The sequence below is a fragment of the Anolis carolinensis genome, unplaced genomic scaffold (genome assembly GCF_035594765.1).
Source record: "Anolis carolinensis isolate JA03-04 unplaced genomic scaffold, rAnoCar3.1.pri scaffold_9, whole genome shotgun sequence".
Taxonomy (NCBI): Eukaryota; Metazoa; Chordata; class Lepidosauria; order Squamata; family Dactyloidae; genus Anolis; species Anolis carolinensis.
Genome location: NW_026943820.1, coordinates 26,912,511 through 26,937,956, shown reverse-complemented (window position 1 = coordinate 26,937,956; position 25,446 = coordinate 26,912,511). Strand labels below are relative to the sequence as shown.

The 25,446-nt window shown below is 40.6% G+C and overlaps 1 protein-coding gene across 1 annotated transcript in view; it reads right to left on the bottom strand.

The window, feature by feature from the left end:
• Nucleotides 1–25,446, bottom strand: part of nup93 (nucleoporin 93) — an 81,543-nt gene that overhangs the window by 49,409 nt on the left and 6,688 nt on the right. The window contains exons 2-3 of the mRNA XM_062961599.1: nt 20,764–20,965; nt 18,907–19,024 (exon numbers count right to left, since the gene is read on the bottom strand). Of these exons, the coding sequence (XP_062817669.1) occupies nt 18,907–19,024; nt 20,764–20,942 (297 nt within the window). The 5' untranslated portion in view covers nt 20,943–20,965. The remainder of the gene's footprint in view (nt 1–18,906; nt 19,025–20,763; nt 20,966–25,446) is intronic.

The following is a 25,446-nucleotide window of genomic DNA, read 5'->3' as shown; positions in this document are numbered from 1 at the left end:
CAAATTACATACCAATTCACCTGAAGAATAAACCTACAGAACCTACCTAAAAAAACTACCAATATTAAAAAAAAACCTCTAAAATCGGGACAGTAAATAAAGAACAACACTCTAAAAAGGGGAAATTCCAGACATGAAACAATCAGGGCCAACAAAGGATTCCCCCAGCCAGGAACCAGCCAAGCTTTGAAGCTGCAAGTCTTTTCAATGCTAATCAAGGTGGCCAATTGCAACATTCACACTTGCCGCAGGCAGACAAGAGTTCTTTTTCCCATCCTGGATCTTTTCACAGATCTATAAACTTCATCTGCCTAGTTTCCAACAGACCTCACAACCTCTGAGGATGCCTGCCATAGATGTAGGTGAAACATGGCCATACAGCCCAGAAAAGTCACAGCAACCCAGAACTTATCTTGGCACCTTCCCCTGGACTGGGCTGGACCATGCCAGGAGAAGCCCACCCGTCAATTACAGGAGCCAGGCACCTCACAGTTCAGCAGTCTGACAGAGTGCCCGCTTTTTATACACAGGAGGCAGAAGCAGGAGCCGGTTTTAATTAGGAGCCTTTTCACCAAGAGCCCAGGGTATTAACTGCGCTCCCGCCACCCGGCAATAATTGAGACGTTCTCCAACAAAAGAGTAACAAGTGTCCATTATTCAAGAGGGCCCTGGCATTGGAATTTGGATTATTAGCTGGACAGTAAAATAATCAACTCACTGGAGATATGGTGCTGGAAAAGAGTGCTGCGGATACCCTGGAGAGCTAAAAAGGCCAATAAATGAGCCCTGGAGCAAATCAGGACCCGACTCTCCCTAAAAGATGTGACAATTCAATTGAGGGTTGCCACCTCATGAGAGGAGATGACTTACTAGAAAAGACCATGATGCTTGCATTGCAGGCAGAGAGATGCAGAAATATAACAGTCCTAATTTTGCAAGACCTCAGCAAGGGTGGCTTTGTGGTTTCTCATTCATAGGTTGACCATAAGTAAAATCAACTTGCGAACACAGGCAGTCCCCAAGTTACGAAAAAAAATAAGTTGAGGGTTGTTGTATGTCTTTCGGGCTGTGTGGCCATGTTCCAGAAGCATTCTCTCCTGACGTTTCGCCCACATCTATGGCAGGCATCCTCAGAGGTTGTGAGGATTTGTTGAATTTGTATGTAAGTTGGAACTGGTACATTTTTAAAGTGTAACTCCAGCAAATAAATAAATAAATACGCTTTGGATAATAGTAGTAATAATAATAATAATAATAATAATAATAATAATAATAATAATAATAATAATAATCATGATCATCATCATCAAGCAGTCAAAGAAGAAGAACATGCCCTGGCAGAATATGTAAAGCAAAGTGAAGAACCTGCTTTGATTGAAGTCAAAATCAGAAACTCCTCAAAGCACAGCAGACAAAAAAACAGTACAAGAAAACCGCACTACAAACTAGAGCTGACAGCTGGTACAACAAAACATTGCATGGAAAATTCCTCAACAAAATTGAAGGAAAAGCAGATAAGGAGAAGACCTGGCTATGGCTCATGAATGGGACACTGTAGAAGGAGACAGAAGGCCTGATCCTTGCAGCCCAGGAACAAGCCATCAGAACAAAGGCAATTCAGGCCAAGATCAAAAAAATCAGCCAGTGTTTTCCATTTCTTTGCATAGATCAGTCTGGCTGTTGTTGCCAAATATATAAGTATTTTTTCTTTGTTGTTCCCTCACATTTTATTGCAGTCTAAATCCCATTTCACCACTGGGATCAAGGCCGCCACTTCCTTCAGTGCAAAGAAGTGGTACTTTCCCATCCCAATCTCTACTTTTGGTTTTTTAATTCTTAGGAAGGGGCAATGCCCTTCCATCCAGAGCTCCCAATGCTAGCAAAGAGTGAAACAGGATAGGTTTCAGAAGCAAGGTAAGACCAGCCCTGATGTGCCCACCTTGTAAAATGCTGCAATAAGGATTATGGAGAGAGCAATTCCTCTTTGTGCAAGTCATTGCAGGGACAGGATCATGCTTATTCCATCCTTCTGCAAGGTGCGCTGCCAACAGAATCGCCAACACCTTTCCCTCCGCAATTTGCAACCTGAGCCTGGCCCAATACCTTTTCTTTCTCTCTCTTCCCCTCCCCACAGAGAAGAGCTGAGCCAGCCAAGCAAGAATCTCTCGGAAAAAGTGCAGCCTCACTGCAAGGCTGAAAGCAAATGAACGTGACATTAAAATGGCTCTTGCTTAGAATGTATAGCCAGGGAAGGGTGTGTCTTTATGCTTAGAGGCTTTTGCATAAGGAGCAAATAGAACTTGTATATACTCTCTCACTTTTAAACATACTCAATGTCACTCTCTCCCTCGATTTCACTCTTTTCTCTCTTCTCCGCAAACAGCATCTTTATTGGGTTGTTGTATGTTTTCCGGGCTGTATGGCCATGTTCCATAAGTATTCTCTCCTGACGTTTTGCCCACATCTACCATCTACAGACCCACTAAGAAAATCCAACAAATGCTACGTTTAGCGAAGGACAAGAGGGATCTTCTCACCTCTGCAGGAGTCTACCGTATACCATGCAGCTGCGGACAAGTCTACAGAGGGACCACCAAACGCAGCATTGACCAAACACGAGTCAAATAACATGAAAGGTACGGCAGACTAACTCAACCAGAGAAATCAGCCATACGTAGCAGAGCACTTGATGAACCAACCTGGACACAGCATATTATCTGAGAACACAGAAATGCTCGATCACTCCAACAACTATCATGTCAGACTACACAAAGAAGCCACTGAAATCCACAAGCATGTGGACAACTTCAACAGAAAGGAGGAGACCATGAAAATGAACAAAATCTGGCTACCAGTATTTTAAAAAAACTCCAAAATCAGAGCAGTCAATAAGGAGCAGCATTCTGAAAACAGAAGAATTCCAGACAGGAATCAATCAGGGGCAGCTAACGACTCTGAACAAAGGCCAGGATGTGAGGCTGGGAAGGCAATTCAATGGTGATTAATTACAACATTCACACTGGCCTCCAACAGACAACACTGGATCCTGGGAATTACAACGTATCACATTGATGACTGTTTGTGTCCCTTATATATATATATATATATATTCATAATAGATTGATTATTTTGTAGCCAATATTTTCTTTAGTGTTCTGTTTCTTCCTTTGTTTCATTTTTGTTTCTAGTGAAGAGAATTTTAATAACATTGTACTCCAGTACCATTCTATGGCATGAACCATAATACTGCTCCATTCTCCGGCTCAACCCTCCCATTCAAAAAATATCCATTTATTTTTTGAATGGGATTCTATGATTGTTCCCCCACTGAGGAACTTCCACAGATATATAAACCTTCCTTGCTTAGTTTCTCCATACCTCACAACCTCTGAGGATGCCTGCCATAGATGTGGGCGAAATATCAGGAGAGAATACTTCTGGAACATGGCCATACAGCCCGGAAAACATACAACAACCCTGTGATTCTGGCCATGAAAGCCTTCGACAACACAGCATCTTTATTATCAGCCTCCAATCTAAAAGGAAGGTCTCCGTAGCTGTAAAACTCTGTTCTGGTGCTATTAGTCTAATGTCAGTAAGCAATGGAGCCAAAAAGAACCCTATTTCTATTGAGGAATATATACCAAAGTCAAAATCAAACTGGAAACGCAATGTGGATGGCATGTCTTTCATGTTGCCCCAATTCTTAGCTCCAGTGTCTCTTAACAGGACTGTTTCTTCTCCCTACTTCAATAATTCAGCATTTTCAAAAGCAGCCGGAAGAGGACCTTTCCTAGAAATGGAAGGAGCAGGGCTGATGACCCCTTTTTGCAATAGCAGAAAAAGAAATTGTCCAAAACGGGAGGGATACGGAAAGGGTTTCCCCCAGATCTTGCTCAAATAGTGTAGTCGACGGCTGTTTTGGAAAAAAGCAGACCCATCAATTAAAGGCAGAGCATGTAACACAATAAAACACACCATTTTGGGGATACATGGTTTCCTTTCATCACATTGGATCACAATGTATTCTCTCTTTCTGTTTCCCAAACTAAAAACAGGAAACACTGGATCCTGGGAATTACAATGTATCACATTGATGAACTGTTTGTCTCCCTTATATATATTTTCATAATAGATTGATTATTTTGTAGCCAATATTTCCTTCAGTGTTCTGTTTCTTCCTTTGTTTCATTTATGTTTCTAGTGAAGAGAATTTTAATAACATTGTACTCCAGTACCATTCTATGGCATGAACCATAATACTGCTCCATACTCCGGCTCAATCCGCCCATTCAAAAAATATCCATTTATAATATCCTTGTTCACTTTGAGTCTCCTTTGTGGAGAGAAAAAATTGGGTACAAATAAACATCATTATCATCATCAATACAACATAGATACACAGAGATCTATTTCCCTACATTAAACACACATACATTTAAATACTTAAATCCCTTTTCTTCCTTCTGTCTGTCTGTCTTCTCTTTTTCAGTATTTTTCCTATCATTTTTTCAGCTTTTACCCAATCTGCAAACATTTAAGGAATTCCACATCTAAAGAGGTAAATTACCAAGAAACCTTAGGCATTTTTTTCTGAAAAAAAGCAGACCAGATCTTTCAAAAATCCAGTATTAGTATATAGATTTAGTCCCTTAATACGCTGACCATATAATGCACACCAAACTTTATTATCTGGTCAGTATAGATTTATATAATTGCAACTCAATGCATGTTAAGTTGCATTATTTCAGTCCACACTGACTGGATAATGCAGTTCAATCGGTGTAGATGCATTACAGCTAAAAGTACGAGCCCTCTATGTGTAGATGCATTATATCAAAGTGTAGATGAATCCTCTATGTGTAGATGCATTACATCTAAGGGTAGATGAGCCTTCTAAGTGTAGATACATGATATCTAAATGAAAATGAGCTTTCTAAGTGTAGATGCATTACATCTACGTGTAGATGAGCCTTCTAAATGTAGATGCATTACATCTAAGTGTAGGTGAGCCCTCTAAGTGTAGATGCATTATAGCTAAATGTAGGAGCCCTCTGTGTGTAGATGCATTACATCTACGTGTAGATGAGCCTTCTAAATGTAGATGCATTACATCTAAGTGTAGGTGAGCCCTCTAAGTGTAGATGCATTATAGCTAAATGTAGGAGCCCTCTATGTGTAGATGCATTACATCTAAGTGTAGATGAGCCTTCTAAATGTAAATGCATTACATCTAAATTTAAATGAGCCTTCTAAGTGTAGGTGCATTACAACTAAGTGTAGATGAGCCTACTAAGTGTAGATGCATCACATGTACATGTAGATGAGCCTTCTAAGTGTAAGTGCATTACATCTAAGTATAGATGAGCCTTCTAAGTGTAAGTGCATTACATCTAAGTATAGATGAGCCTTCTAAGTGTAGATGCATTACAACTAAGTGTAGATGCATTACAACGAAGTGTAAATGAGCCTTCTAAGTGTAGATGCATCACATGTACATGTAGATGAGCCTTCTAAGTGTAAGTGCATTACATGTAAGTGTAGATGAGACTTGCCTAGGACAGGGAACATAGTCCAAGGATTGACCAGGTCTTCTGCTAAAGCGACAGTCTACATATAATCTTTGAGGGTCAAAAGAAGTCTTTCTGCTTTGCGTCCTTCAGGTTTTCCCATTTTCAGGGGTCAAGCCATCTAGTTTGTTCAAACCAAACTAGACAACAAAAAGGCCAAGCTCAAATGAATGCAAGATGTGCTTCCATCCTCCATAAGAAAAAACATGAAAGCAGCTGCTAAGAATCCTTTGAATATCATCAGATTCTTCCAAGTCAGACAGGAGAAGTCGTTCCTAGTGCCCAAGGGTTGGCATGGCAGGTCCACCTCTCCAATAGAAAACACCTTTTTAATTAGAAAAAGGGTCTGGGAAATGCAATCAAATCCTTGCCCTTTCAGGTCTATTGAGACACCTATTAATTCACCCTCCTGCAGACAGTTTATTATCTCTTGCAACAGCGAGTAACTACAGAAGTAGAGCAGGGCGACCCAAATTGGCATTGTAATTATTTAAGCCTATAAATAGCCCTTGTCACTGTACAAATTAAAAGGCTTTATGGTAATGTCCTCTTTTTTTCGGAAAATCTAAATTTCGAGTCGGACTGAAATATATTGGTGTGTAATATGCAACAGGATAATCGATAGTGCAAAAAAGCCATTTGGATTTACAGATCTTATTAAAGTAAACACATCTTGATCAACAAGAGGACAATATTTTTACACAGTTTTCCTCTTAAGGTACACATTGTTGTTGCGTGCATTCGAATTTTGTCTGATGTATGGCAGCTCTATCATAGTGTTTTCTGAGGTTGAGAGTGTGTGACAAAACTCCCATTGCCAAAAATTCCCAATACTTCTGGAAAACTCAAACATTTGGCTGTGGAATAGCAGCTGATCCTAATAAGGATGCTACACATTTGTGGGTTTTATTTTGCTTTTATGGACAATCACCATTTTGTGTTATTTACAAGTCACTATGGATAGTAATAGGATGACTGATAAATGGAATAAACCAGGCTTTTATATATGAATTCAAATGGGACTTGCTGCTTTGTAACTACAAGTTAGAACTACAGATTTAATCTGGATTAAGGCGTGGTACAACATTCTTGAATGACCTTAGTTGTGGTTAAAATTACCTAGATGGATAGAGAGGGATTATGCTACTGTCTGGATTTGATATGACAGGTTCCCACCTCTTATGATACTAACACTATGTAATACAATTTGAATTTTTTTCTTGTTCCTGGTTTGAAAGTGTTATTCCTGTTTAATTGTGTGGCCTTTAGTTTGAAAGTAATTGTTAATCTACTTCGTTTTTGTGGCTGCCACAAATGAGGTTGAATTGGTTGAGACTCTATGAGAAAAACTAGAGCAAAATATGCTGCAGGATGTCCTGCAAAAACAAAGCTTTGGCAGTTTAATAAACTTTTCCCATGTTTTTATGATAGAACCAATTAGGAAACGACATTTATAACCCAGGAACAAAAATCATTGTTACACAGTGTCAAAGTTGGAAGGACATGTCATTCCCATCAGAAAGTATATTGTAAAAGAATTATTTGTTGGCAAACCATTCACTGTCTTATTCACCATAATGGTCAACCTTACAACGGAAATGACGTAGTTGGCATTGGCACCCCATAACATAAAAAGGAATTTCCCTGAACAATCCAAGTTCTGATTGAAATGAAAAGAAGACACAAAATAAGCTGCACTCAGTCTGAAAAGACTATATGGTGCAACACAGGTTGTAAAGTGGTGCCCAAGACTTGGGCTTGCTCTCCCCAAATCTGAGTAATGCTCATTAAAGAGCTTTTCTTCCTGGTATCGGCAAGGCAATAAATATTAAAACAAAAGAAACTGCAACCTTCATCTGCTTTTGAAATTAAATCCACATTAGTCCTCCAGGAGAGATGGCCAACGTAACATTATAAACGGCAGGACTGCAACCTCGACTGGCCCAACGCCAAAGCCTTAATGGACGCTCAAGGCACCGGCTCAGGAAATGGCTCTCTATTAACCTCCACAAATAAGTCAGCATCGATGCTTCAGGATTACTGTAAAATGCAATGCATCCTTTGAAAGCCACTCTCATTCAAAAGGCCAACTTCAGCTTCCAACAAAGCAACAGGGTTTAAACCCAACTCAGTTTTATCAGTTTTCAAAACAGATCTACATTCCTTTTAATGCAATATTTCAGTTCTGCAAAGAAATTTTGCTCCCTTGAGCTCACAAAAGAAAAGAAAAAACAAGTTGATTTGACAAGACAAAAAAAGATAGTTGTGTTCATATATCAGCCTATTAAAAACTAAAATGATGCTCATTGAAAGCACATCAGCATTTAGCACTGATTACCATTTCTGCTACCTTGGCAGCCACATCTCCACAAAAGTCAAAATTGACACTGAAATATAACACCGCCTGAGCTCTGCGAGTGCAGCATTTTTCCAACTAAAGCGGAGAGTATTTGAGGATTGGGAGATCCGTAGGGAGACCAAGGTACTTGTTTATAAAGCTATTGTCCTCCTAACCCTGTTATACGCCTGTGAAATGTGTCTGCTTAACTCCTGGAATTATTTAATCAGTGTTGCCTCTGAAAAATTCTGCAAATCTCTTGGGAAGACAAACTCTCCACTCATCCCTCACTTTATTTATAACCCCCCCCCCCTTTTATCCCAGGCTAGGACTCAAGATGGCTTGACAGAATGCTATAAAACAGGCATGGGCAAACTGTTAGGAATTGTGGGAGTTGAAGTCCAAAACACCTGGAAGGCCAACGTTTGCCCACACCTGCTATTAAAACATATAAAATCAAGATTAAAACAGTATCAATTAAATAACAAAAATAAAACCAGTTAAAGTTTCACTTTAAAATAGATTAAAAACAGTACAGCACCATAAAAAGTAATTTGTTAAAATCTATAAATAAATCACATTGGTCATTTTGCACAACCAAAAGCATGCAGCTTTTTGTGAAAGGAATAAGGGGAAATCACTCAGAAAAGGCTCTGGAAGAATATCCCTTAATCTACTGGGCTTTAATAACCTATAAGTGGTAATCTCATTATTATTTTACATCATAAAATGGACTTAAGAGCTGTTGAAATAAAACCTGTGTCTCTTCAGCTTAGGTCTTTAGTGTAAAACAAATAACTTAGAACATAAACAAGCAATGCATGCATAACATTGATCAAGCAAACCAATCACGAGATGCTGAAGTTGTGAGGTTTCAGCCCTTAAAAGATTTATCCGATTGTTTCTGATGACTTGCAGCAGAAGGTAAGTGTGCTGCTGTCCGGCACGTTTCGCTCTGCTCTCTGCAGAGGTTTCAACATGATAAAACCTGAGACATATCGCTAAGAGCCTCTGGAAGCGAAAGGCCGCAGTCTGAGCCAAGAACGGCAAATGAAATATTCATGGAGTGCATTAGCGTACCCAAGTCTCCATTGTGGACCGGCACGAAGCCCAGGCCCCATCTCACACTTCAGAGGCACTCCTGAGCTGGCGGCTTTCCTACTGGAATGAGGTGGGCAAAGACTTCACAAAGAAGTCTTTTTATTATTTGCTTAGCCCTCTCACCTAGTCAACCAAGGCTACAGAGGCAAAAAAGCAAGACAAGAAAGCCCACAGTACCCATCCACTTCCTTCCAATTTACCACTTCGCCAGGGAGACAAAACACACCTGTAAATGGCTTGAAAACAGTATGAAAAAAACACAATGAAAACAAACAAAATCTCATTAGTAGATAAAGGTAAAGATTTTCCCCTGACATTAAGTCTAGTCTAGTCATGTCTGACTCTGGAGGTTGGTGCTCATCTCCATTTCCCTTCGGAGTGAGAAAAGCGGGTATAAATATAGCAAATAAAATAAATAAAAATTTCTAAGTCGAAGAGCTGGCGTTGTCCGTAGACACCTCCAAGGTCATGTGGCTGGCATGACTGCATGGAGCGCTGTTACTTTCCCACTATTGATCTACTCACATTTGCATGTTTTCGAACTGCTTGGTTGGCAGAAGCTGGGGCTAATGTACTTCTTCCTTTCTCCCTTCAACACTGGAATATCCCATGTGCTCTCTCATAGAAACTTGTCACAGTTTGGCGTGACATTATATTGAGTTGTTCCAAAGAAATTCAAAGGAACAGCCATGTAATCCCGTTTTAGCATAAAAGGGTACAAAGGAAGCCAACTGGGAAGAAGAAACTCCTCACATAAATCTGTGCAACACATGCCATAAATCCTCTTCCCAGTTAGTTTCCAAAGTGTAACTGGGTTGCTTTATTTCCTTCTGAACAGCAGGACAGTTCAGGGACAGATAACAAAGGGGAAGGAGTCACTTTTCTCCCTTTCCTTGTATTGTTACCAGAGCCTCACAGGCTGGAGAAAGCCTGTCTCAGACACAATACGGTTCTTGTCTTGTTATACAAGGGGCCAGTATGAAGAGAGTATTTGCTGTACAATGGCCTTCCTTGAACAATCCAGAACTGTGATCTCTCTTCAGCTGCCACTAACCCGAGCATGAAATGCACTGCCTTGACAAACCTAGAAATCATGGTTGATCATGTCTGCTCTGCCATTAACTAGTGTTTGCTTCTAACCTGGTTATGGCTGTACTAAGTATGTGTTCTAAACACTTATCTTCATTAACAAACAGTAGCAGGCAAGGCATAAGCCTACTGAGAACCCATAATTAAAAGCAGGAAGGATTTCACTGCTAATAATTGTAATAATAATAATAATAATAATAATAATAATAATAATAACAATAACTTTATTTCTATTCCACCCTATCTCCCCAAAGGGACTCAGGGCGGATTCCAACATACAATGACAAACATTCAATGCCTTCACAAAAACCAACTTTTGGTTTTGGTCTCTAGAAAAAGTAAATAAGAAAAAGATGCTATTTCAACAAAAACAGAAGCAGAAGCATGGATTTTAAAATCAAAATCGTTGGTTCCTGAAAGATTAAATGCTCTCCTTCTACTTTCATAAGTTCACCCAGGACCTTTTTCTAGCCCGGTTGCATGATACATTATCAAAGGCTATTTTATGGCTCCTTTGTTTCCTAACCATGTCCTAAAACAGTGGTTCCCAACCTTTTTTTTGACAAGGGACCACTCTCCAACATTAGTACCAAAATGATTAGGAATCAATTTTTGGTCAACTTTAGATTTGGTTTGGTTATTTGGTATGTTGATTCAGAAAACTGTATTGGACAGACCACATCAGCTCTAGTTTCTGAGACAGAACATATGCCATCCAGTAGTTGCCATCTGCTCACCTACAGAAAACCATATTTAATAATCTAGAGCTGATGTGGCCTATCCAATGCAATTTTCTGAATCAGCACCCCAAATAACTCCAGGGACAGGCCTAAAAATGAAGACGGCAAGAAATATTTTTTTTTGGTTGGGCTGTGTTATTATTCATGGATTCTGTTAACGCTCGTGTAAAGAAAAAAACGAAGAGGAGGAGGCTGAGGACGAATAAAATACAAAAAAATAGAGCACAGGACACAATAAACTGTCCCTAATGGCATAATAATAATAATAATAATAATAATAATAATAATAATAATAATAACAACAGCTACTACTACTACTACTATTTTGGGTGACTAAGCAGGGCATAACAAAGGGCTGCTTGTGTAAACCGCTCTGAGTCCCTTTGGGAGATAAAGCGGTATATAAATAAAGTTTGTTGTTGGTGTTGTTGTTGTTGCTTTCCCATTACAACTAATAAGTGGAACTAATTATAATAATATTAATGACAGTCGGATTGATGAAAAACTACAGGAAAAACTCAGCCGCTATCAGAACCTCAAGATTGAACTGCAAAGGCTCTGGCATAGACCAGTGCAGGTGGTCCCGGTGGTTATCGGCACATTGGGTATCGTGCCAAAGAGATTTTCAGTTTCAGACATTTCAACAAGTCAGATTTCATACTGTTATGTACAGGCTTTAAGAAGGTCAAACAAATTACAACGCATCAAGGCCTTTTAGGTATATAATTATGTGTGACCTTTTGCTTTTAATTTCACTGTTATATTTATATTGGTTTTTATGTAATCCCTGAAGAAGGCCGTTAAAATATATGCAGTACATAAACTGAAAAACATTGATTTTTTTTTTTAAAGATATTTCTGAGAAACTGGGGAAGAAACACTCTTCTCCAAAGAGCCCTTCAAAAATAAAATGCGAGACTGGTCTTTTGTCTTTCTGATATCTGAAGAGTGAAGAAAGGCAATTGCATGTAAAATGAACTGCATACATTGCTTTCTCGCTTTACATGTGAGATTAAGAGGAAAGGTTTAGCGGTGCCTTAGCAAACATTTTTGTGGGTTTTCCAGGAACTAGACACAGTTGCCTTCAGCTCCAGATTCCATTTGCAGGCTCTCCGTTGGCCATTTGAGAGATAAGAGGGATAAGCCAGTTCTTGCAGATCCTTCTCCTGCTTCAAGACTGGTTTCTCCTCAGAACTGCTTGCAAGCTTGGGTTTTTCTTTTGAGAAACACCCTCACTGTGAAATTAATTTTAAAAAGGAATGCCTGTTGACTACAAAATACTCAAATATGATTTTGAAAAGGTAATTTGGAGGAGCTGGGGAGTGGAGTGGATTCCTTGCGGGTATAACCACAGGAAAATAACTCAAAGCAAACAGCTCGGTAGAAGAGCTTTTACATAATGCTATTAAGCCTGACATCTTACTGGCAATTCCAAACCCAAAGATTTCAAAACAGAAAAAAGATGGTTGATTTGCTATACCACGAAAGCAGCCCCAGCAAACATTGCTGTCCTTATTATTACAAATGCCTTTCCCGTTTACGGGATGTGTCATCTTTAATTCCAGGCAGAGTTAAGTGAGAATTGCAATGACTGCCGACTAATACGCAAAATGGAGCAGCAGCTTCAAGACAGAATCAAATGAAACGTTACAAGGGAAAGGAACAACAGCTACTTTCTCCTTTTTTTCCTTGGCCTGTTTCTGCCACATTGCAATGCTGAAGTGTGCACCTCAAACCTTTAAAGTCATACATGAAGCAAAATGCAAAGTCTTGGGTTGGTAAACACCTTGTATCACATAACAGGGATGCCTTCAGGCATAATGCTAAATACAGACTTCAAAATGAAGTTGGAGGAAAGTAGATCTACGGGTAGATCTTTGATTAGATTGGCAAGGATTTCTGATTCCTAGAGCATTAAAGGGAGCAACCTAATTATTGCCCTTCCATCCAAAGCTATACATTTGAAGTGAAGAAAGTCTGGAGTAACGAGAAAGAGATTAATGTGCAGAAAGATGGAGAATCAGCATTTAAAACAATTGCCCAAGGTTGGAATTTCCTAACTATATGCCTTTGCATTGGGTTCTGAACAGTCACTCTCATGAGGAGCCATAACACCGGTATTTTCTCGAGTCTAATACAGCATCCAATCTAATGCACACCTCCATTTTCAAAACCCTGAAACCAAAAAATATTTCCCGACTACTGTAATGCGCAGCAGAAAAAGGCACACTTTTAGTAATATGCCCACTAGTTGTTGCCTACTTAGGATTCCTTCTTTAAAAGCACCAAAGCGTCCAGCAATGGAAAAGAAAACCTTGGGGTGCATCTATGCTGTAGAATGAATCTACATTAACTGCCTTGGTTCAATGCCAAGGAGTCACAGGGTCTTTAGTTTGACAAGGCCTTGAGCCTTCTCTGCCAAAGAGTGTGGATGCCTCACCAAACTACAAATCCCAAGATTACATAACACTGATCTATGACAAATAAATTACAGATGACATCCCTCAAACAGGAGCTCCAGGTGCTCCTCAAGCAGCTTCCCCTATTGCTTTGGCTCGGGATTAAGATTTACCATATTACACGAATCTAATGAGCGCCCAAATTTTGAAAAGGTGATTTGGCCAAAAAAGGCGAGAGTTAGATCCGAATAAATACAGTAATAAAACTATTTTGTACGTTTGGAGGAGACTCCCTGGAAAGACTATAATGCTTGGAAAACCCCAACAGTAGGAAAAGAGGAAGAATGTAATTGTTGTAGATCAGTCACCAAAGGCTGATGGTAAAACAATAACTGATGATTTAGAGAGGATTGTGAGCCTTCCTGCAGAAGCTTCAGAAAGGATTGTGATCTTTCCTGTGGCACAAAGTGATGGGCCCTCAAGTCTGGGAAATCAGAAGTAGCAACAGCAGATAAGGAATCGAATGAAGAGCTGAGTGATAATGAGGGTTCCCATGAGAACCCACCTGCAGCTACCGAGATCAACAAAAGTCTTCATTTACAAATTGGAGCCAAAAATAGATTGCGTCTTTCAGAAAGATTACATGGGAAAGTTAAGAAAGAAATTCACGGGAAACAGAATGCTTTCATGGGTGTCTGTTAAGCAACTGATTGTTTACCTTAAGATCAGTTCAGGCAACACTGCGTGAGAGTGAAAAGCTAAGCCTGAGTTCTCTAGTTCCTGGTTCAAGTTAAGCTTTAATTTTGGATTTAATATATATCTTGGAAGTTTTCTATGTTCCTGTTTATGTACTCCTGTTCAAGTCTTACTAGTTAGATCTTCCCAATTGTGGACTTATGCTGTATCTGTGATCCCTAGCTGTTCCTGGACTTTGTCACCTTTGGAACTTTATGAAACATTTGGATTACTTTTTTGGTTTGCTGAACATTTTTGGATTATATATCTTCCTTTCTTTTTCCTGATGTTTATATGCTTTTAATATGTTTTTTACCATAAATACTTTGCTTATATTCCTGGACTCTTGTGTCATTTGTACTCCCTTGATTTAAATTCATTTAGGAGTACAAATGACTGGCAGCAGCATCCCTCTGGGCCTTCGGCTGATGGTAATGCCTGGGCTGAGTCAAGAGATGAATCATCCATGAGGTCTGTCATTACAAGGCAAGGGATCTGTCTTTCAGGAGGACTCTATTCAGCCAAGCTGAAAGGGATCGAGCTAGCTCTGCTGTCCACAGGGTCACTGCAATCTCCTGAAATGGGATGGCTCTCAGAGAAGAGCAACACAGTCTTCACACATACTAGGACCTTAGAGAATCTGAGTTCTGACTTTCCTCCTTGAAACCAACTCTTTCCAATGAGAGAAAGGTGTTTGGTGACCAAGTTGCCACATTCATGTGTTGTTTTAACCCTATACAGGCAGTCCCCAAATTACAAACAAGATTGGTTCTGTAGGTTTGTTCTTGAGTTGAATTTGCTTGTAAGCTGGAACAGGTTCATTTTTGGGTTGTTGTACGTTTTCTGGGCTGTATGGCCATGTTCTAGAAGCATTCTCTCCTGATGTTTCACCCACATCTATGGCAGGCATCCTTAGAGGTTGTGAGGTGTATTGGAAACTAAGCAAGGGAGGTATATATATCTGGACGGTCCATGGTCTGTTGAAGGCAATGCTGCAATTAATCACTTCAATTAGCAGCGAAAAGCCTTGCAGCTTCAAGGCCTGGCTGATTCTTGCCTGAGGGAATCCTTTGTTGGGAAGTGTTATAGGGACCAAATTGTTGCATGTCTGGAATTCCCCTGAGTTTCTGAGTTCTCAAATAATATGTTGTGTTCAGGTTGGTCCATCAAGTGCTGGACTATTCTAACAACCACTATGTCAGACTACACAGAGAAGCCACTGAAATCCACAAGCATGTGGACAATTTCAACAGAAAGGAGGAAACCATGAAAATGAACACAATCTGGCTACTGGTTCGGGACAGTAAATAAAGAACAACACTCAGAAGATAAGGAAATACATAGTAGACAACACTCTTTCTCCATCCCCAGCCCTGTGCACCCATTACTGTGGATTTCTACTCCTGCTCATTATATCTATACCTTATAATACCTACGCCTATAGATAAAGATAAAAGTTTTTCACTGACATTAAGTCCAGTCATGTCTGACTCTGGTGATTGGTGTTCATCTCCATTTCTAAGCCGAAGAGCCGGCGTTGTCCGTAGACATATGGCCAGCATGACTGCATGGAGCACCATTAGCTTCCCGCTGGAGCGGTACCTATTGATCTACTCATATTTGCATGTTTTCGAACTTCTAGATTGACAGAAGCTGGAGCTAACAGCGGGTAAGTTCCCTAAATAGGTCAATTTTTAAGTGCAACTCCAGCTATACACACATACACACACACATGCTTTGTACAGGAAAGCGTAAACACCCCTGTGAAGTTTCCCTTTGAGTGTTGGATTTTAGAAAATTTGGCTTGTGGAAACAAGGATTATTGCAAAAGCTTTTCCTGATGATAATAACTCTTCCAGAATGAATTGCCCTTCCTAGGGATAGATTTCTCTCACTTCCTGTTGTCTCACTAACCCGTTCTTAATCATTAAGTCAGATGTTTGTAACTCAGGGACTGACCGTATTTGATTCCCTATTCTCTGATGCATTGCCATTGGTCATTTCAGACCCTCCAAATAGCTTGCACCCATTCAACAAAACAGATTTGCTCAAATACACTATTTTCAGGCATAAGCCTCAGGCTAAAGAGGAGAGAAATACTTAATGTACTCCTTCAGCTACTGCATGAGACTCAAGGCAAACAAAAACGGGTTACTATGGAAAGGCTATGAAAATGACATGTCGCCAACCTCTGCAGGATTTTCCCTTCCTCACTAATCATTGCAGAACTGCATCCTTCTCCATTAATATACGAAGGCTCCAGAGAAGACAGACAGGGGGAGAAAGGGCTGAGCAGGGAGCTCTGCCATTCCGCAATTAGCCAAAGACAGACAATTAATCTTCTATCATTTTGTTTCGCGAGACTTAAAAAAAATAAGTTCTCTGTAAATCTAAAAGGTCCAAAATATCCCTAGAGAATGCTCTTTCTGCGTCATCAGATGCATGACAGCTTGGAAAGGTACATTTTAAAAACTTGCCTACATCACAAAAGATCATTTGGTCAGCAAACGATTTACTGTTACAATGCTGTTGTTTTTATTCTGTAAATTGCTTTTTATGTAATTTTCATTTTAACTGTGTTGTTGAGGAGATGGTGGCGGGATATAAAAATAAAGTAGTAGTAGTTGTTGTTGTTATCTGCTCTAGGTTTAAGGAAAGACATTTTGGGCTATGCGGAGCCCACGGAGAGGGAGGGAAACACGAATCCCAGAAAGAACTAGAGAAGAAAAATGATAAGAAACCTTCTCAAAATGATTCATTTTCAGTTGAAGTGATGCAAGCACATCAAATGCAATGATTCAGCATTCTGCATGACTCCAAAGTCTGAGTGACTCTTTCGACAAGCAGTCAAGTAAGCCTGCTCTGCAGAGTAATGGAAACAATGCAAGTGAGATTTATAAAATTGCAAGAATAATGCCGTATGGAATACCTCAGTAAAATGGTATCTGGATAACATTTAGGTATATATTCTTTCGTATTCCAGCCCAAATTGTTCAAGTCCTTCTGGCAGACACTCAGCATCCTAGGCCCACTAAGCATGCCCATCATTTCCCCCTTATAACATTTTTCTCAACAATACACACACGAATATGCGAAACCTTGCTACTATTTCTCAACTAGCTTGAATACCTAGCATTGCCTGGGTTATCTGAAAAACTCAATTTTAATTGTACAAAATGTATAAGGTTGTGGGTGAACTACAACTCACACCATGCCAGGTTAACCCCCAGAAACTCCATCAGTACTTAAAGTTGGTTATGTGGGACAAGTTTGCTCTGGATGCATCATCGGTAGAATTTAGTGTGCTCTCTAGCTGTAGTGTAAACCACAACTCCCACTATAGTGAGTCAGACCCCTCAAACCCCTTCAGTAGATTAAGTTAGTCATAGGGGTTCTATCTGCCAAGTTTGGTCCAGGTTTATCATCAATAGAGGTCACAGTTTCTCTTGTTATGGGTGAACTACAACTCCAAGAAAGAAAGGTCAGTTTCCCCAAACCCATCCAGTAATCAAATTTCAGGATATCAGGTAAGTGTGCCAAGTTTGCGTAGTGGAAACTACAGCTATTTGTGGAAGTGGGAGCTTGTCTGTGTAAGTGGACACCCCGGCCACACACATACATATTTTCACTTTTATTATGCATATAGATCATCCTGTTTTGGTCATCCAACTCTCTTAATCCAACATTCGACTTCACAAGAAAAATATGCCAGCCATTTCCAACCCAGAACCCTCCAGATCTTTTGGACTGCAACTCCCTGAATCCAAGCTAGTGATAATGTATTGTATAAACAGACTTATAACCTGTCTTCTTCTCAAATCTGAGACTCGGAATAATTTATATACAATACTATCTTTGTGAAAAAGGGGGAAAATAATGCCCGTTTTATTTACTTAGAGATATGACCAAAGAAGAAGAAACAATATTAAAAATCCCACTCACAATGGAATGTATTGACAATAGCCCAAAACTACCCAAAAATCGACTTCTTCAATAACATACGATTGACTTAAAGAATTTGCTGCCATAATATAAAGTAAAAGGAGCAAATATATTCTCAAAAACTGAGTTAAGAGGCAGCAGAAGGGAAGCGAGGTTTCTCTTGCTTTAGACTCCAGTTCTCCCAATCCATGGCTTCAACAGCCACCCAACTATGAAACAAACAAACAAACAAAAATCAACTCACTCTCAAGTCACAGGAATCTATTATAAGATTCCCGTCCAAGTACTCTAATGGGAACCATTTCCGAAACGACCCTCTTTTTGTATCAGTCATCAAAGCTTTATTACTGCTAAATAATTCACATAATTAACTGAGATGCGATTTGGCCTGCCTCTCCCAAATCAGTACTAAAAAGGATGGTTAAAAATAGAGGTTCCAAGACAGAAAGACATCTCCGCTGTTTAACAGGAGCTGCAGTCTTGGACCAAATAGGACTGCTGAGCCAATCAAGCAATGTATTTTAATGATTTTTATACTTTTAATATAACTTGTCTACTTGTGTTTTGCCTTTTTTTTTATTACTACATTTTAGGCCCCTTCTACATTGCCATATAAAATCCAGATTATTTTCTTTGAACTGGATTATACGACAGTGTAGAGTCATACAATTCAGGTCGAAGCAGATAATGTGGATTATCTGCTTTGATAATAGGGATCATCAAAGCTCCTTTTCATGTTTTAGTCCTTTTTAAAGTCATCTTGGGTCCCATGACAGAAAAAAAAATAGAAATTCAATACATGTTTTTTTTTGTCGGCATTCAAGTCATTTCCGATTGCTGGCCACCCAAAACCTATCACAAGGTTTTCTTGAGAAGATTCATTCAGATTGCCTTTGCCTTGCTGAGAATAAACTCAAATATTCTGAAGCTCTGTTCCCCAGAAACAGAGATGGTGCAAATAGTGTCATTTTTACACAATTTTAGCCTCTTGCCTGTATATCTGTGTCCTTCACGGGCTCTAGAGGCTCAAATGTCGTCACCGCACTGAGGCTTTCCAACCGCTGAGAGATGTGGGAGATGTCAAGCCCTCGGGAACCAAGTAGCACTGATCTGCAAAAAAGAGAAAAAGGATTGGAATAAAACTGGATTTACACGTGCATGCAAGTGTGCATATGACCCATGTTAAGTCAATGTCATGTCAAAGCACTTAGACAGCCAGATCATAGTTTTTTTCCCATTATTCTGGGTTTGTAGGTAAAGCATCTCATGCAACCATATCCAGGATCAGGGATTATTTGCAGCCATCGCCTTCCTCTGACCCTTTAAAGTCCACACATATACCCAAATTTAAAAATGAAGCAGAATAAAAGATTCCGGAAAGGTAAACCGATGCTCCTGAAGCCTTGCAGAATCCCACAAACAAGTCACTGGAATCTTTTCAGCTCAACAATCCCAAATAGCATGGCCCCTGCACTGTCCACAGTGTTTTGCCTGCAGCTACACTGTGGAATAAATGCAGTTTGACAACATTTAAACTGCCATGGGTCAATGCAATGGAATCCTGGGATTCAAGGTTTGGTGGAGAGCTTGCAGTCCTTGACAGTGAAGGTGAAACAACTTTTAAAAGCGGGTTGTTGTGAGTCTTCCAGGATGTATGGCTATGTTCTGGAAGCATTTTCTCCTGACATTTCACCCACATCTTTTTCTTCGCTCTGAGAATGCCTGTCATAGATGTAGTTGAAACGTCAGGAGAAAATGCTTCTAGAACATGGCCATACAGCCCAGAAGACTCACAACAACCAAGCGATTCCGGCCATGAAAGCCTTTGACAACACACTGAACTTTTAAAAGTTCAATGATTTCATAGTATTGTGCTGTGGCAGCTAAAGCCATGTCAAACTGCATTACTTCCACAGTACAGATGTGCCCTATGCATTCCTGCATGGCAAGGGGTTGGATTGATGGCCCGTACAGTCACTTTCAATGCTATGATTCTATGTTAGGAACAACTTAGTTAACTGCACATCACGCATCCATCTGACATGGTTGCCATTCATTTCCCATCATGCCAAAATGTGAAAATAATAATAATAATGAAAATAATTTTGGAGCCCCCCATGGCGCAGTGGTTAAACTGCTAAGCTGCTGAAATTGCTGACCAAATGGCTGCTAGGTTCGAGTCCGGGGAGAGGGCTGAGCTCCCGCTATTAGCCCCAGCTTCTGCCAACCTAGCAGTTCGAAAACATACAAATGTGAGTAGATCAATAGGTACCATTCTGGCGGGAAGGTAACGGCACTCCATGCAGTCATGCCAGCCACATGACCTTAGAGGCATCTACAGACAACACCGGTTCTTCGGCTTAGAAATGGAGATGAGCACCAACCCCCAGAGTCGAACACGACTAGACTTATGTCAAGGAAAAACTTCTACCTTTACTAATAATAATTTTATTTCTTACCCACCTCTCCTCGTGGCTCAAGGTGGGTCACAGCACAGTCAAACACACAAATATTGCAAAGATTTTATAAATACAGTACACATATTAAAATGTAGTTCTATGAAATATACATATTAAAACAGATTTTTATAAAATACATATTAAATACACAGGGAAAAGATTAAAACACAGGGCACGAGTTTAAAATTCATGCTCCAAAATGTTACTTTTCTTGATGGAGATCATTTGTTGTTGTTGTTGACCCACAAAGCATTGCTAAGAACACTAACTCAGAATTTGGTACTATCCTGAATTATAAAAAGCCTACGCTCTAGTAAAACTGGCTTAGAATTTAACTCTAGCATTTAACTGTAAAGGAGGAAGCACCAGGCAGCCCAGGAGCATACGTACGCCTTGACATCTGCGGTCTCCTGCGACGTGCGGGTTAACGTCCGCGAGCGGAGTCGTTCTCCAGCCTGTTGTATCTCTTGCAGGTTGCGCTCAACATGAGGGAGCTCAGCAATGCCCTCTGTCTCAGCCGCAAGCTGCTCCGCCTGCTGCAGGAGCTCACCAAAGCCTTCCACGTCCATTTGTGAGGCTGGTTGGGGAAAGCCTAAGGGGAGAAAGAGGGGGGAAAGACCCCATTTTGAACCACGAAAGGTAGTTAAATTATCCCAAACAACCACATTTGGATATGTTCATTTCCCATTTTTATATTGGCATTTTAATAAATATTACATTATTTTCTTTGTTTTAATTTTTTTTAAACATTGATCATGTTCTATGAAGCCTCCTATACAGCTCAGGTCCAGGTTATTTGAAGAGCCATATTCTCCAACCGTATGGTCCAAAATAATGCCCAGAAACACATTTACTTCATTAATTGGTGCCCAGCTTTTACAACAAGTAACTACAAGGCAGCTCACAAGCAAAAGCAATGAAAGCATGGCATCACAGATTTTGGAAAATCCTTTCTCCGAAGAATCCCCCAAGATTCAAACCCTCACATCAAGGCCGACTCAGAGCCGTGTTTGAAAATCCTGATGGATTTCTGAGAGAAGACTTACAGGCAGGGGCTGGCAGGAACCTAATATCCCACTCATGGTTCTCTTCCAGAAAATCCACAAGGGACTTACATTCCGACATTCACACTTTCCGCATGCTTTCCCGCGTAGGAGTCATTTCAAAGGACTCTTGGGGAGGAAGAAGTTATGCCAAAACAGGCTACAATCTGTTAAGTGCTTAAAAGGCCAGAATTCTGAAAGCTCCGACTTTCAATGTGCCAGCCCTGCTCAATAGTCTTTCTTCTTTCCCTTGTTTGCATTGATCTGCCTGCAGCAGTATTTCTCTGGTTAAGGGAAGCTTGTCAACCTATGCAATTTGGCCATTCAGGCTTTTTGACAAATTTCCGGGGCTTCTGGATCTGGACCATCTTCTGCCTATTAGGCACCTCTTCACTGTTGGAACTGAAGCAATACCATAGATTCAGACCAACTGATCTCAAGGTATGAAAAATCACTATTTCCAGAACTCTCCTCAAACTCACAGGTTTCAAAAGTTGTTCTAAAGACAAGAGAAAATTTTAACGGCTTTCTACAGCACTCAGCTTAGAAGCTAAAGTGGTGTGAAACTGAAGTCATCCTACAGTATAGATGCACCCTTACATAGTGTCCTTGGGCGACTCATTTCTCTGCATCCAGAGAAACTGTGACTCCCACCAACAATGGACTGGGACCAAAATTGGAACAGTGAAGCCCCATGACCAATTGAACATACTGCAGGGGTTTGTGGGAATGGACCTTGATTTTGGGAGTTGTAGTTCACCCTTATCCAAAGAGCCCTGAACCCAGATGACAAGGGATCTGGACCAAACTTGGCACATAGTCCCAATATGGCTAACTGCAAATATTGTCAGGGTTTGAGGGTGATTGCCCTGGGAATCTGGAAGTTGTAGTTCACCCTTATCCAGAGAGCACTGAACCCAGCCAACGACGGATCTGGATCAAACTAAAGTGATATTACCTAACATCCCGAAACAAACAATGCCTTCTTCTAATAACCTGGGCACCACCGGGTCCTCAAGCTAGTAATAAATATATCTCAGCTCATAGATTGGCTTTATGTCAGTGGTTCCCAATCTTTGGGCCTCCAGGTTTTTCCGACTTCAACTCCCAGAAATCCCAGCCAGCTTACCAGCTGTTAGGAACTGTGGGAACTGAAGTCCAAAACACCTGGAGGACCAAAGGTGGGGAACCACTGCTTTACGTGATAACCTCTGTGTTACTACTTGTTCTGTCTCCTGTCATAAGCTCTTCTAAAAATACACTAGTTCAGCTTCAAGTAGCACACTGGGTTCCATTACTCCCAAATTAACAAATAGTGGCTTCCATGGACTTTTCAAACCAGAACTGCAAGTCACAAGAGGAGGGGGCTGTCAAACAGAAGGCTCATGTATGCATTACTTAATGTATATAAGGTGTTTACTCCCACGAGTCCAATGTGGCTCACATGGCTCTGCTCCTCTCTGTTTTGTCCTCACAACGACCTGGTGAAGTAGGCCAAAGACAGCAGAGAAAGAGTGAGTGGCCCAATGTTAGTCAGTGATGACAAGGAGATGCTGGTCCACCCCATCACATCGCCTGAGAAGTATAGCAACAGATCACATTTGCTCTTAATTTATTCTTAAAGATGGCCAGTGCCACTCCATTTCCCCCTTAAAAGGGTAGGCAAAGTCAAACTTACAGACAGCAACAGTCTGCAAAAACGCAAGTATCTCCCATGGCAGCCCTAAGTCTCAATAGCACGACTCTGCAAAGGATATTGAACACGCTCACTGAATCCTGAGGCCCTCTTGGGAATACACAAAGCCCTTCATAAAACACATACACATTGCTGACATAAAGTGTGCAAACTATCAGACTGGCTCCAGACAATGGAGACCACGTGAGTCTTCCTCTGCAACGTGGGCCGGTGTGCTCTTAGTAAGCATAAATGGCAATCAGGCATCCATAAGCTAATAAAGAAAGCAGGCAATGGATCCGGAAGCTGGAAGGGGAGGGAAGGGAGGGAGGGAGCACAAGGCCATGGCAAAAAGGCAATTTCATGCCCTGCAATGCAGTACAGGATGTCGCCTCAGCATCGCCTCGAAAGCAGCCTCTTCTCCTTTGGCAGGAAGGAATGACTGCACATCGGTGCCAGAAACAGCCTCCGCTGGCTGGCGGTGACCAAAGCCATCGCCCTCCCACCCGGTTAAGGCTGCTCCTGCCTTTTCAAGCAGAAGGAGCAGCAGTGCGTCTGGCGCGGGCGGCAGGAACAGCCCAGACTTCGCTTTGATCCAGTTCATTTCTCTTTCTCATTAAGTACCTCGTTGGGAAAGGCAGCGGCTGGCACGCCCCAGCAAAGTTCCCTGGCAAAGGCAAGAGGCACGCAGAAGGCAAAGCGGGCTCAGAGGACAGCTTCCACCGAGGCAGCCCCTTTTATTTCTTTAAGGCGCACAATCGGCCAAGCCCCACAAACTCCAAGGAGCCCTGAAAACACTTCAGAGGAAAGGCCATTCTATTTACTTTTGACACTTCATTTATTCCAGTGATAAAGGCGTTCTTGGAGGACAACTTCTTAAATTCATAGAATCATGAAGCTGGAAGGGGTGATCCCATCCAATCCAGTTAAATGTAACTCCAGCAGGGAGCTGTCCAGCCTCTTCCTGAACACATCCAGAGAATGTCTCCAAAAAAGGCACTTGGTTCCATTACTGAACCACTCTTACTATTAAGCAGTTCCTACTAATGTTTGAGCAAAATCTACCCTCATGTCACTTTGAATGATAAGGTCTAGTTCTACCCTTTAGGGCAGCAGAGAACAAACATGCACCATCCTCTTTGTGGCAGTTCTTGTAGCGTTGAAAGGTACAATCATGCCACCCCACAGTCTTCTCATCACCAAATTGAACATGCCCAGCTTCAACAACCTCTTCTGATATGTATTTTTTTCCATATCTTTCACTATCCTTGTGGTCCTTCTATGAACCTGCTCCAACGTTTCTATATACCGTATATATTTGAGTATAAGCCGGCATGAATATAAGCCGAGACACCTAATTTTACCACAAAAAACTGGGAAAACTTATTGACTTGAGTATAAGCCGAGGGTGGGAAATGCAGCAGCTACTGGTAAATTTTAAAATAAAAATAGATACCAATACACTTACATTAATTGAGGTCTCAGTAGGTTAAAAGGTTTTGAAAATTTAGTGTATTTCAAAGAAAAATTGTAAACTAGCTCTGTAAGTGTAAAAGTAGGGTCAACAAAAACAATATGGTATCAACAATCACATAATAATAATAATAACAACTTCATTTGTACACCACCCTATCTCTCCATGGGGACTCAGGCCAGCTTCCAACATAGTAACAGGAAAACATTCAGTGCCTATATAAACCATGCAGAGCTAGATATAGCTCTATAATTATATATACTAATTTCACATATGCATTTTCCTCTGAAATATTTGTAAATCCCCTCTCTATATATGTGCATTTCCCCCTGTAATATTTGTAAGCCCTATATATCTATGTTTATATCTATCAAGACATCTCTCTCTATACATGTATGTGTGTGCGCGCGCACATTTCCTCTGCAATATTTGTAAGCCTTATATATCTATATTCATATCTATCTAGACATGTCTATATATACCAGAGCAGGCAGGGTGAGGTCCACATCCAGGAGTACTCTTAAGCTGTGGACCAGTATCTTCAGGGGAAAATGAATCCCATCCAGAACATGCCAAATGCCTGTCTCCTGATCTGCCCTATGACTGACCAAAATACCTCTATCTTGTCTGGATTGGGTTTCTATTTGTTTACTTTCCTTTAAACCTTTACTGACAACTGGTTTAGAACTGAAAAGGTTTCCTTAAGTCTCAAAGGCTCTTTCTGCAAAAGACAAGATTCAATGGTGTAGTCTTAAGATTGAGAGAATTTACTGCATTCTTGTGACTGCAGTCACTCTAAATGTAGCTGCTCAGTTTGAGAAGCAGACACAAGCCCTAGGACGCCAAGCACCTTCACATCTGGTTGGGGAAAGAGCAACACC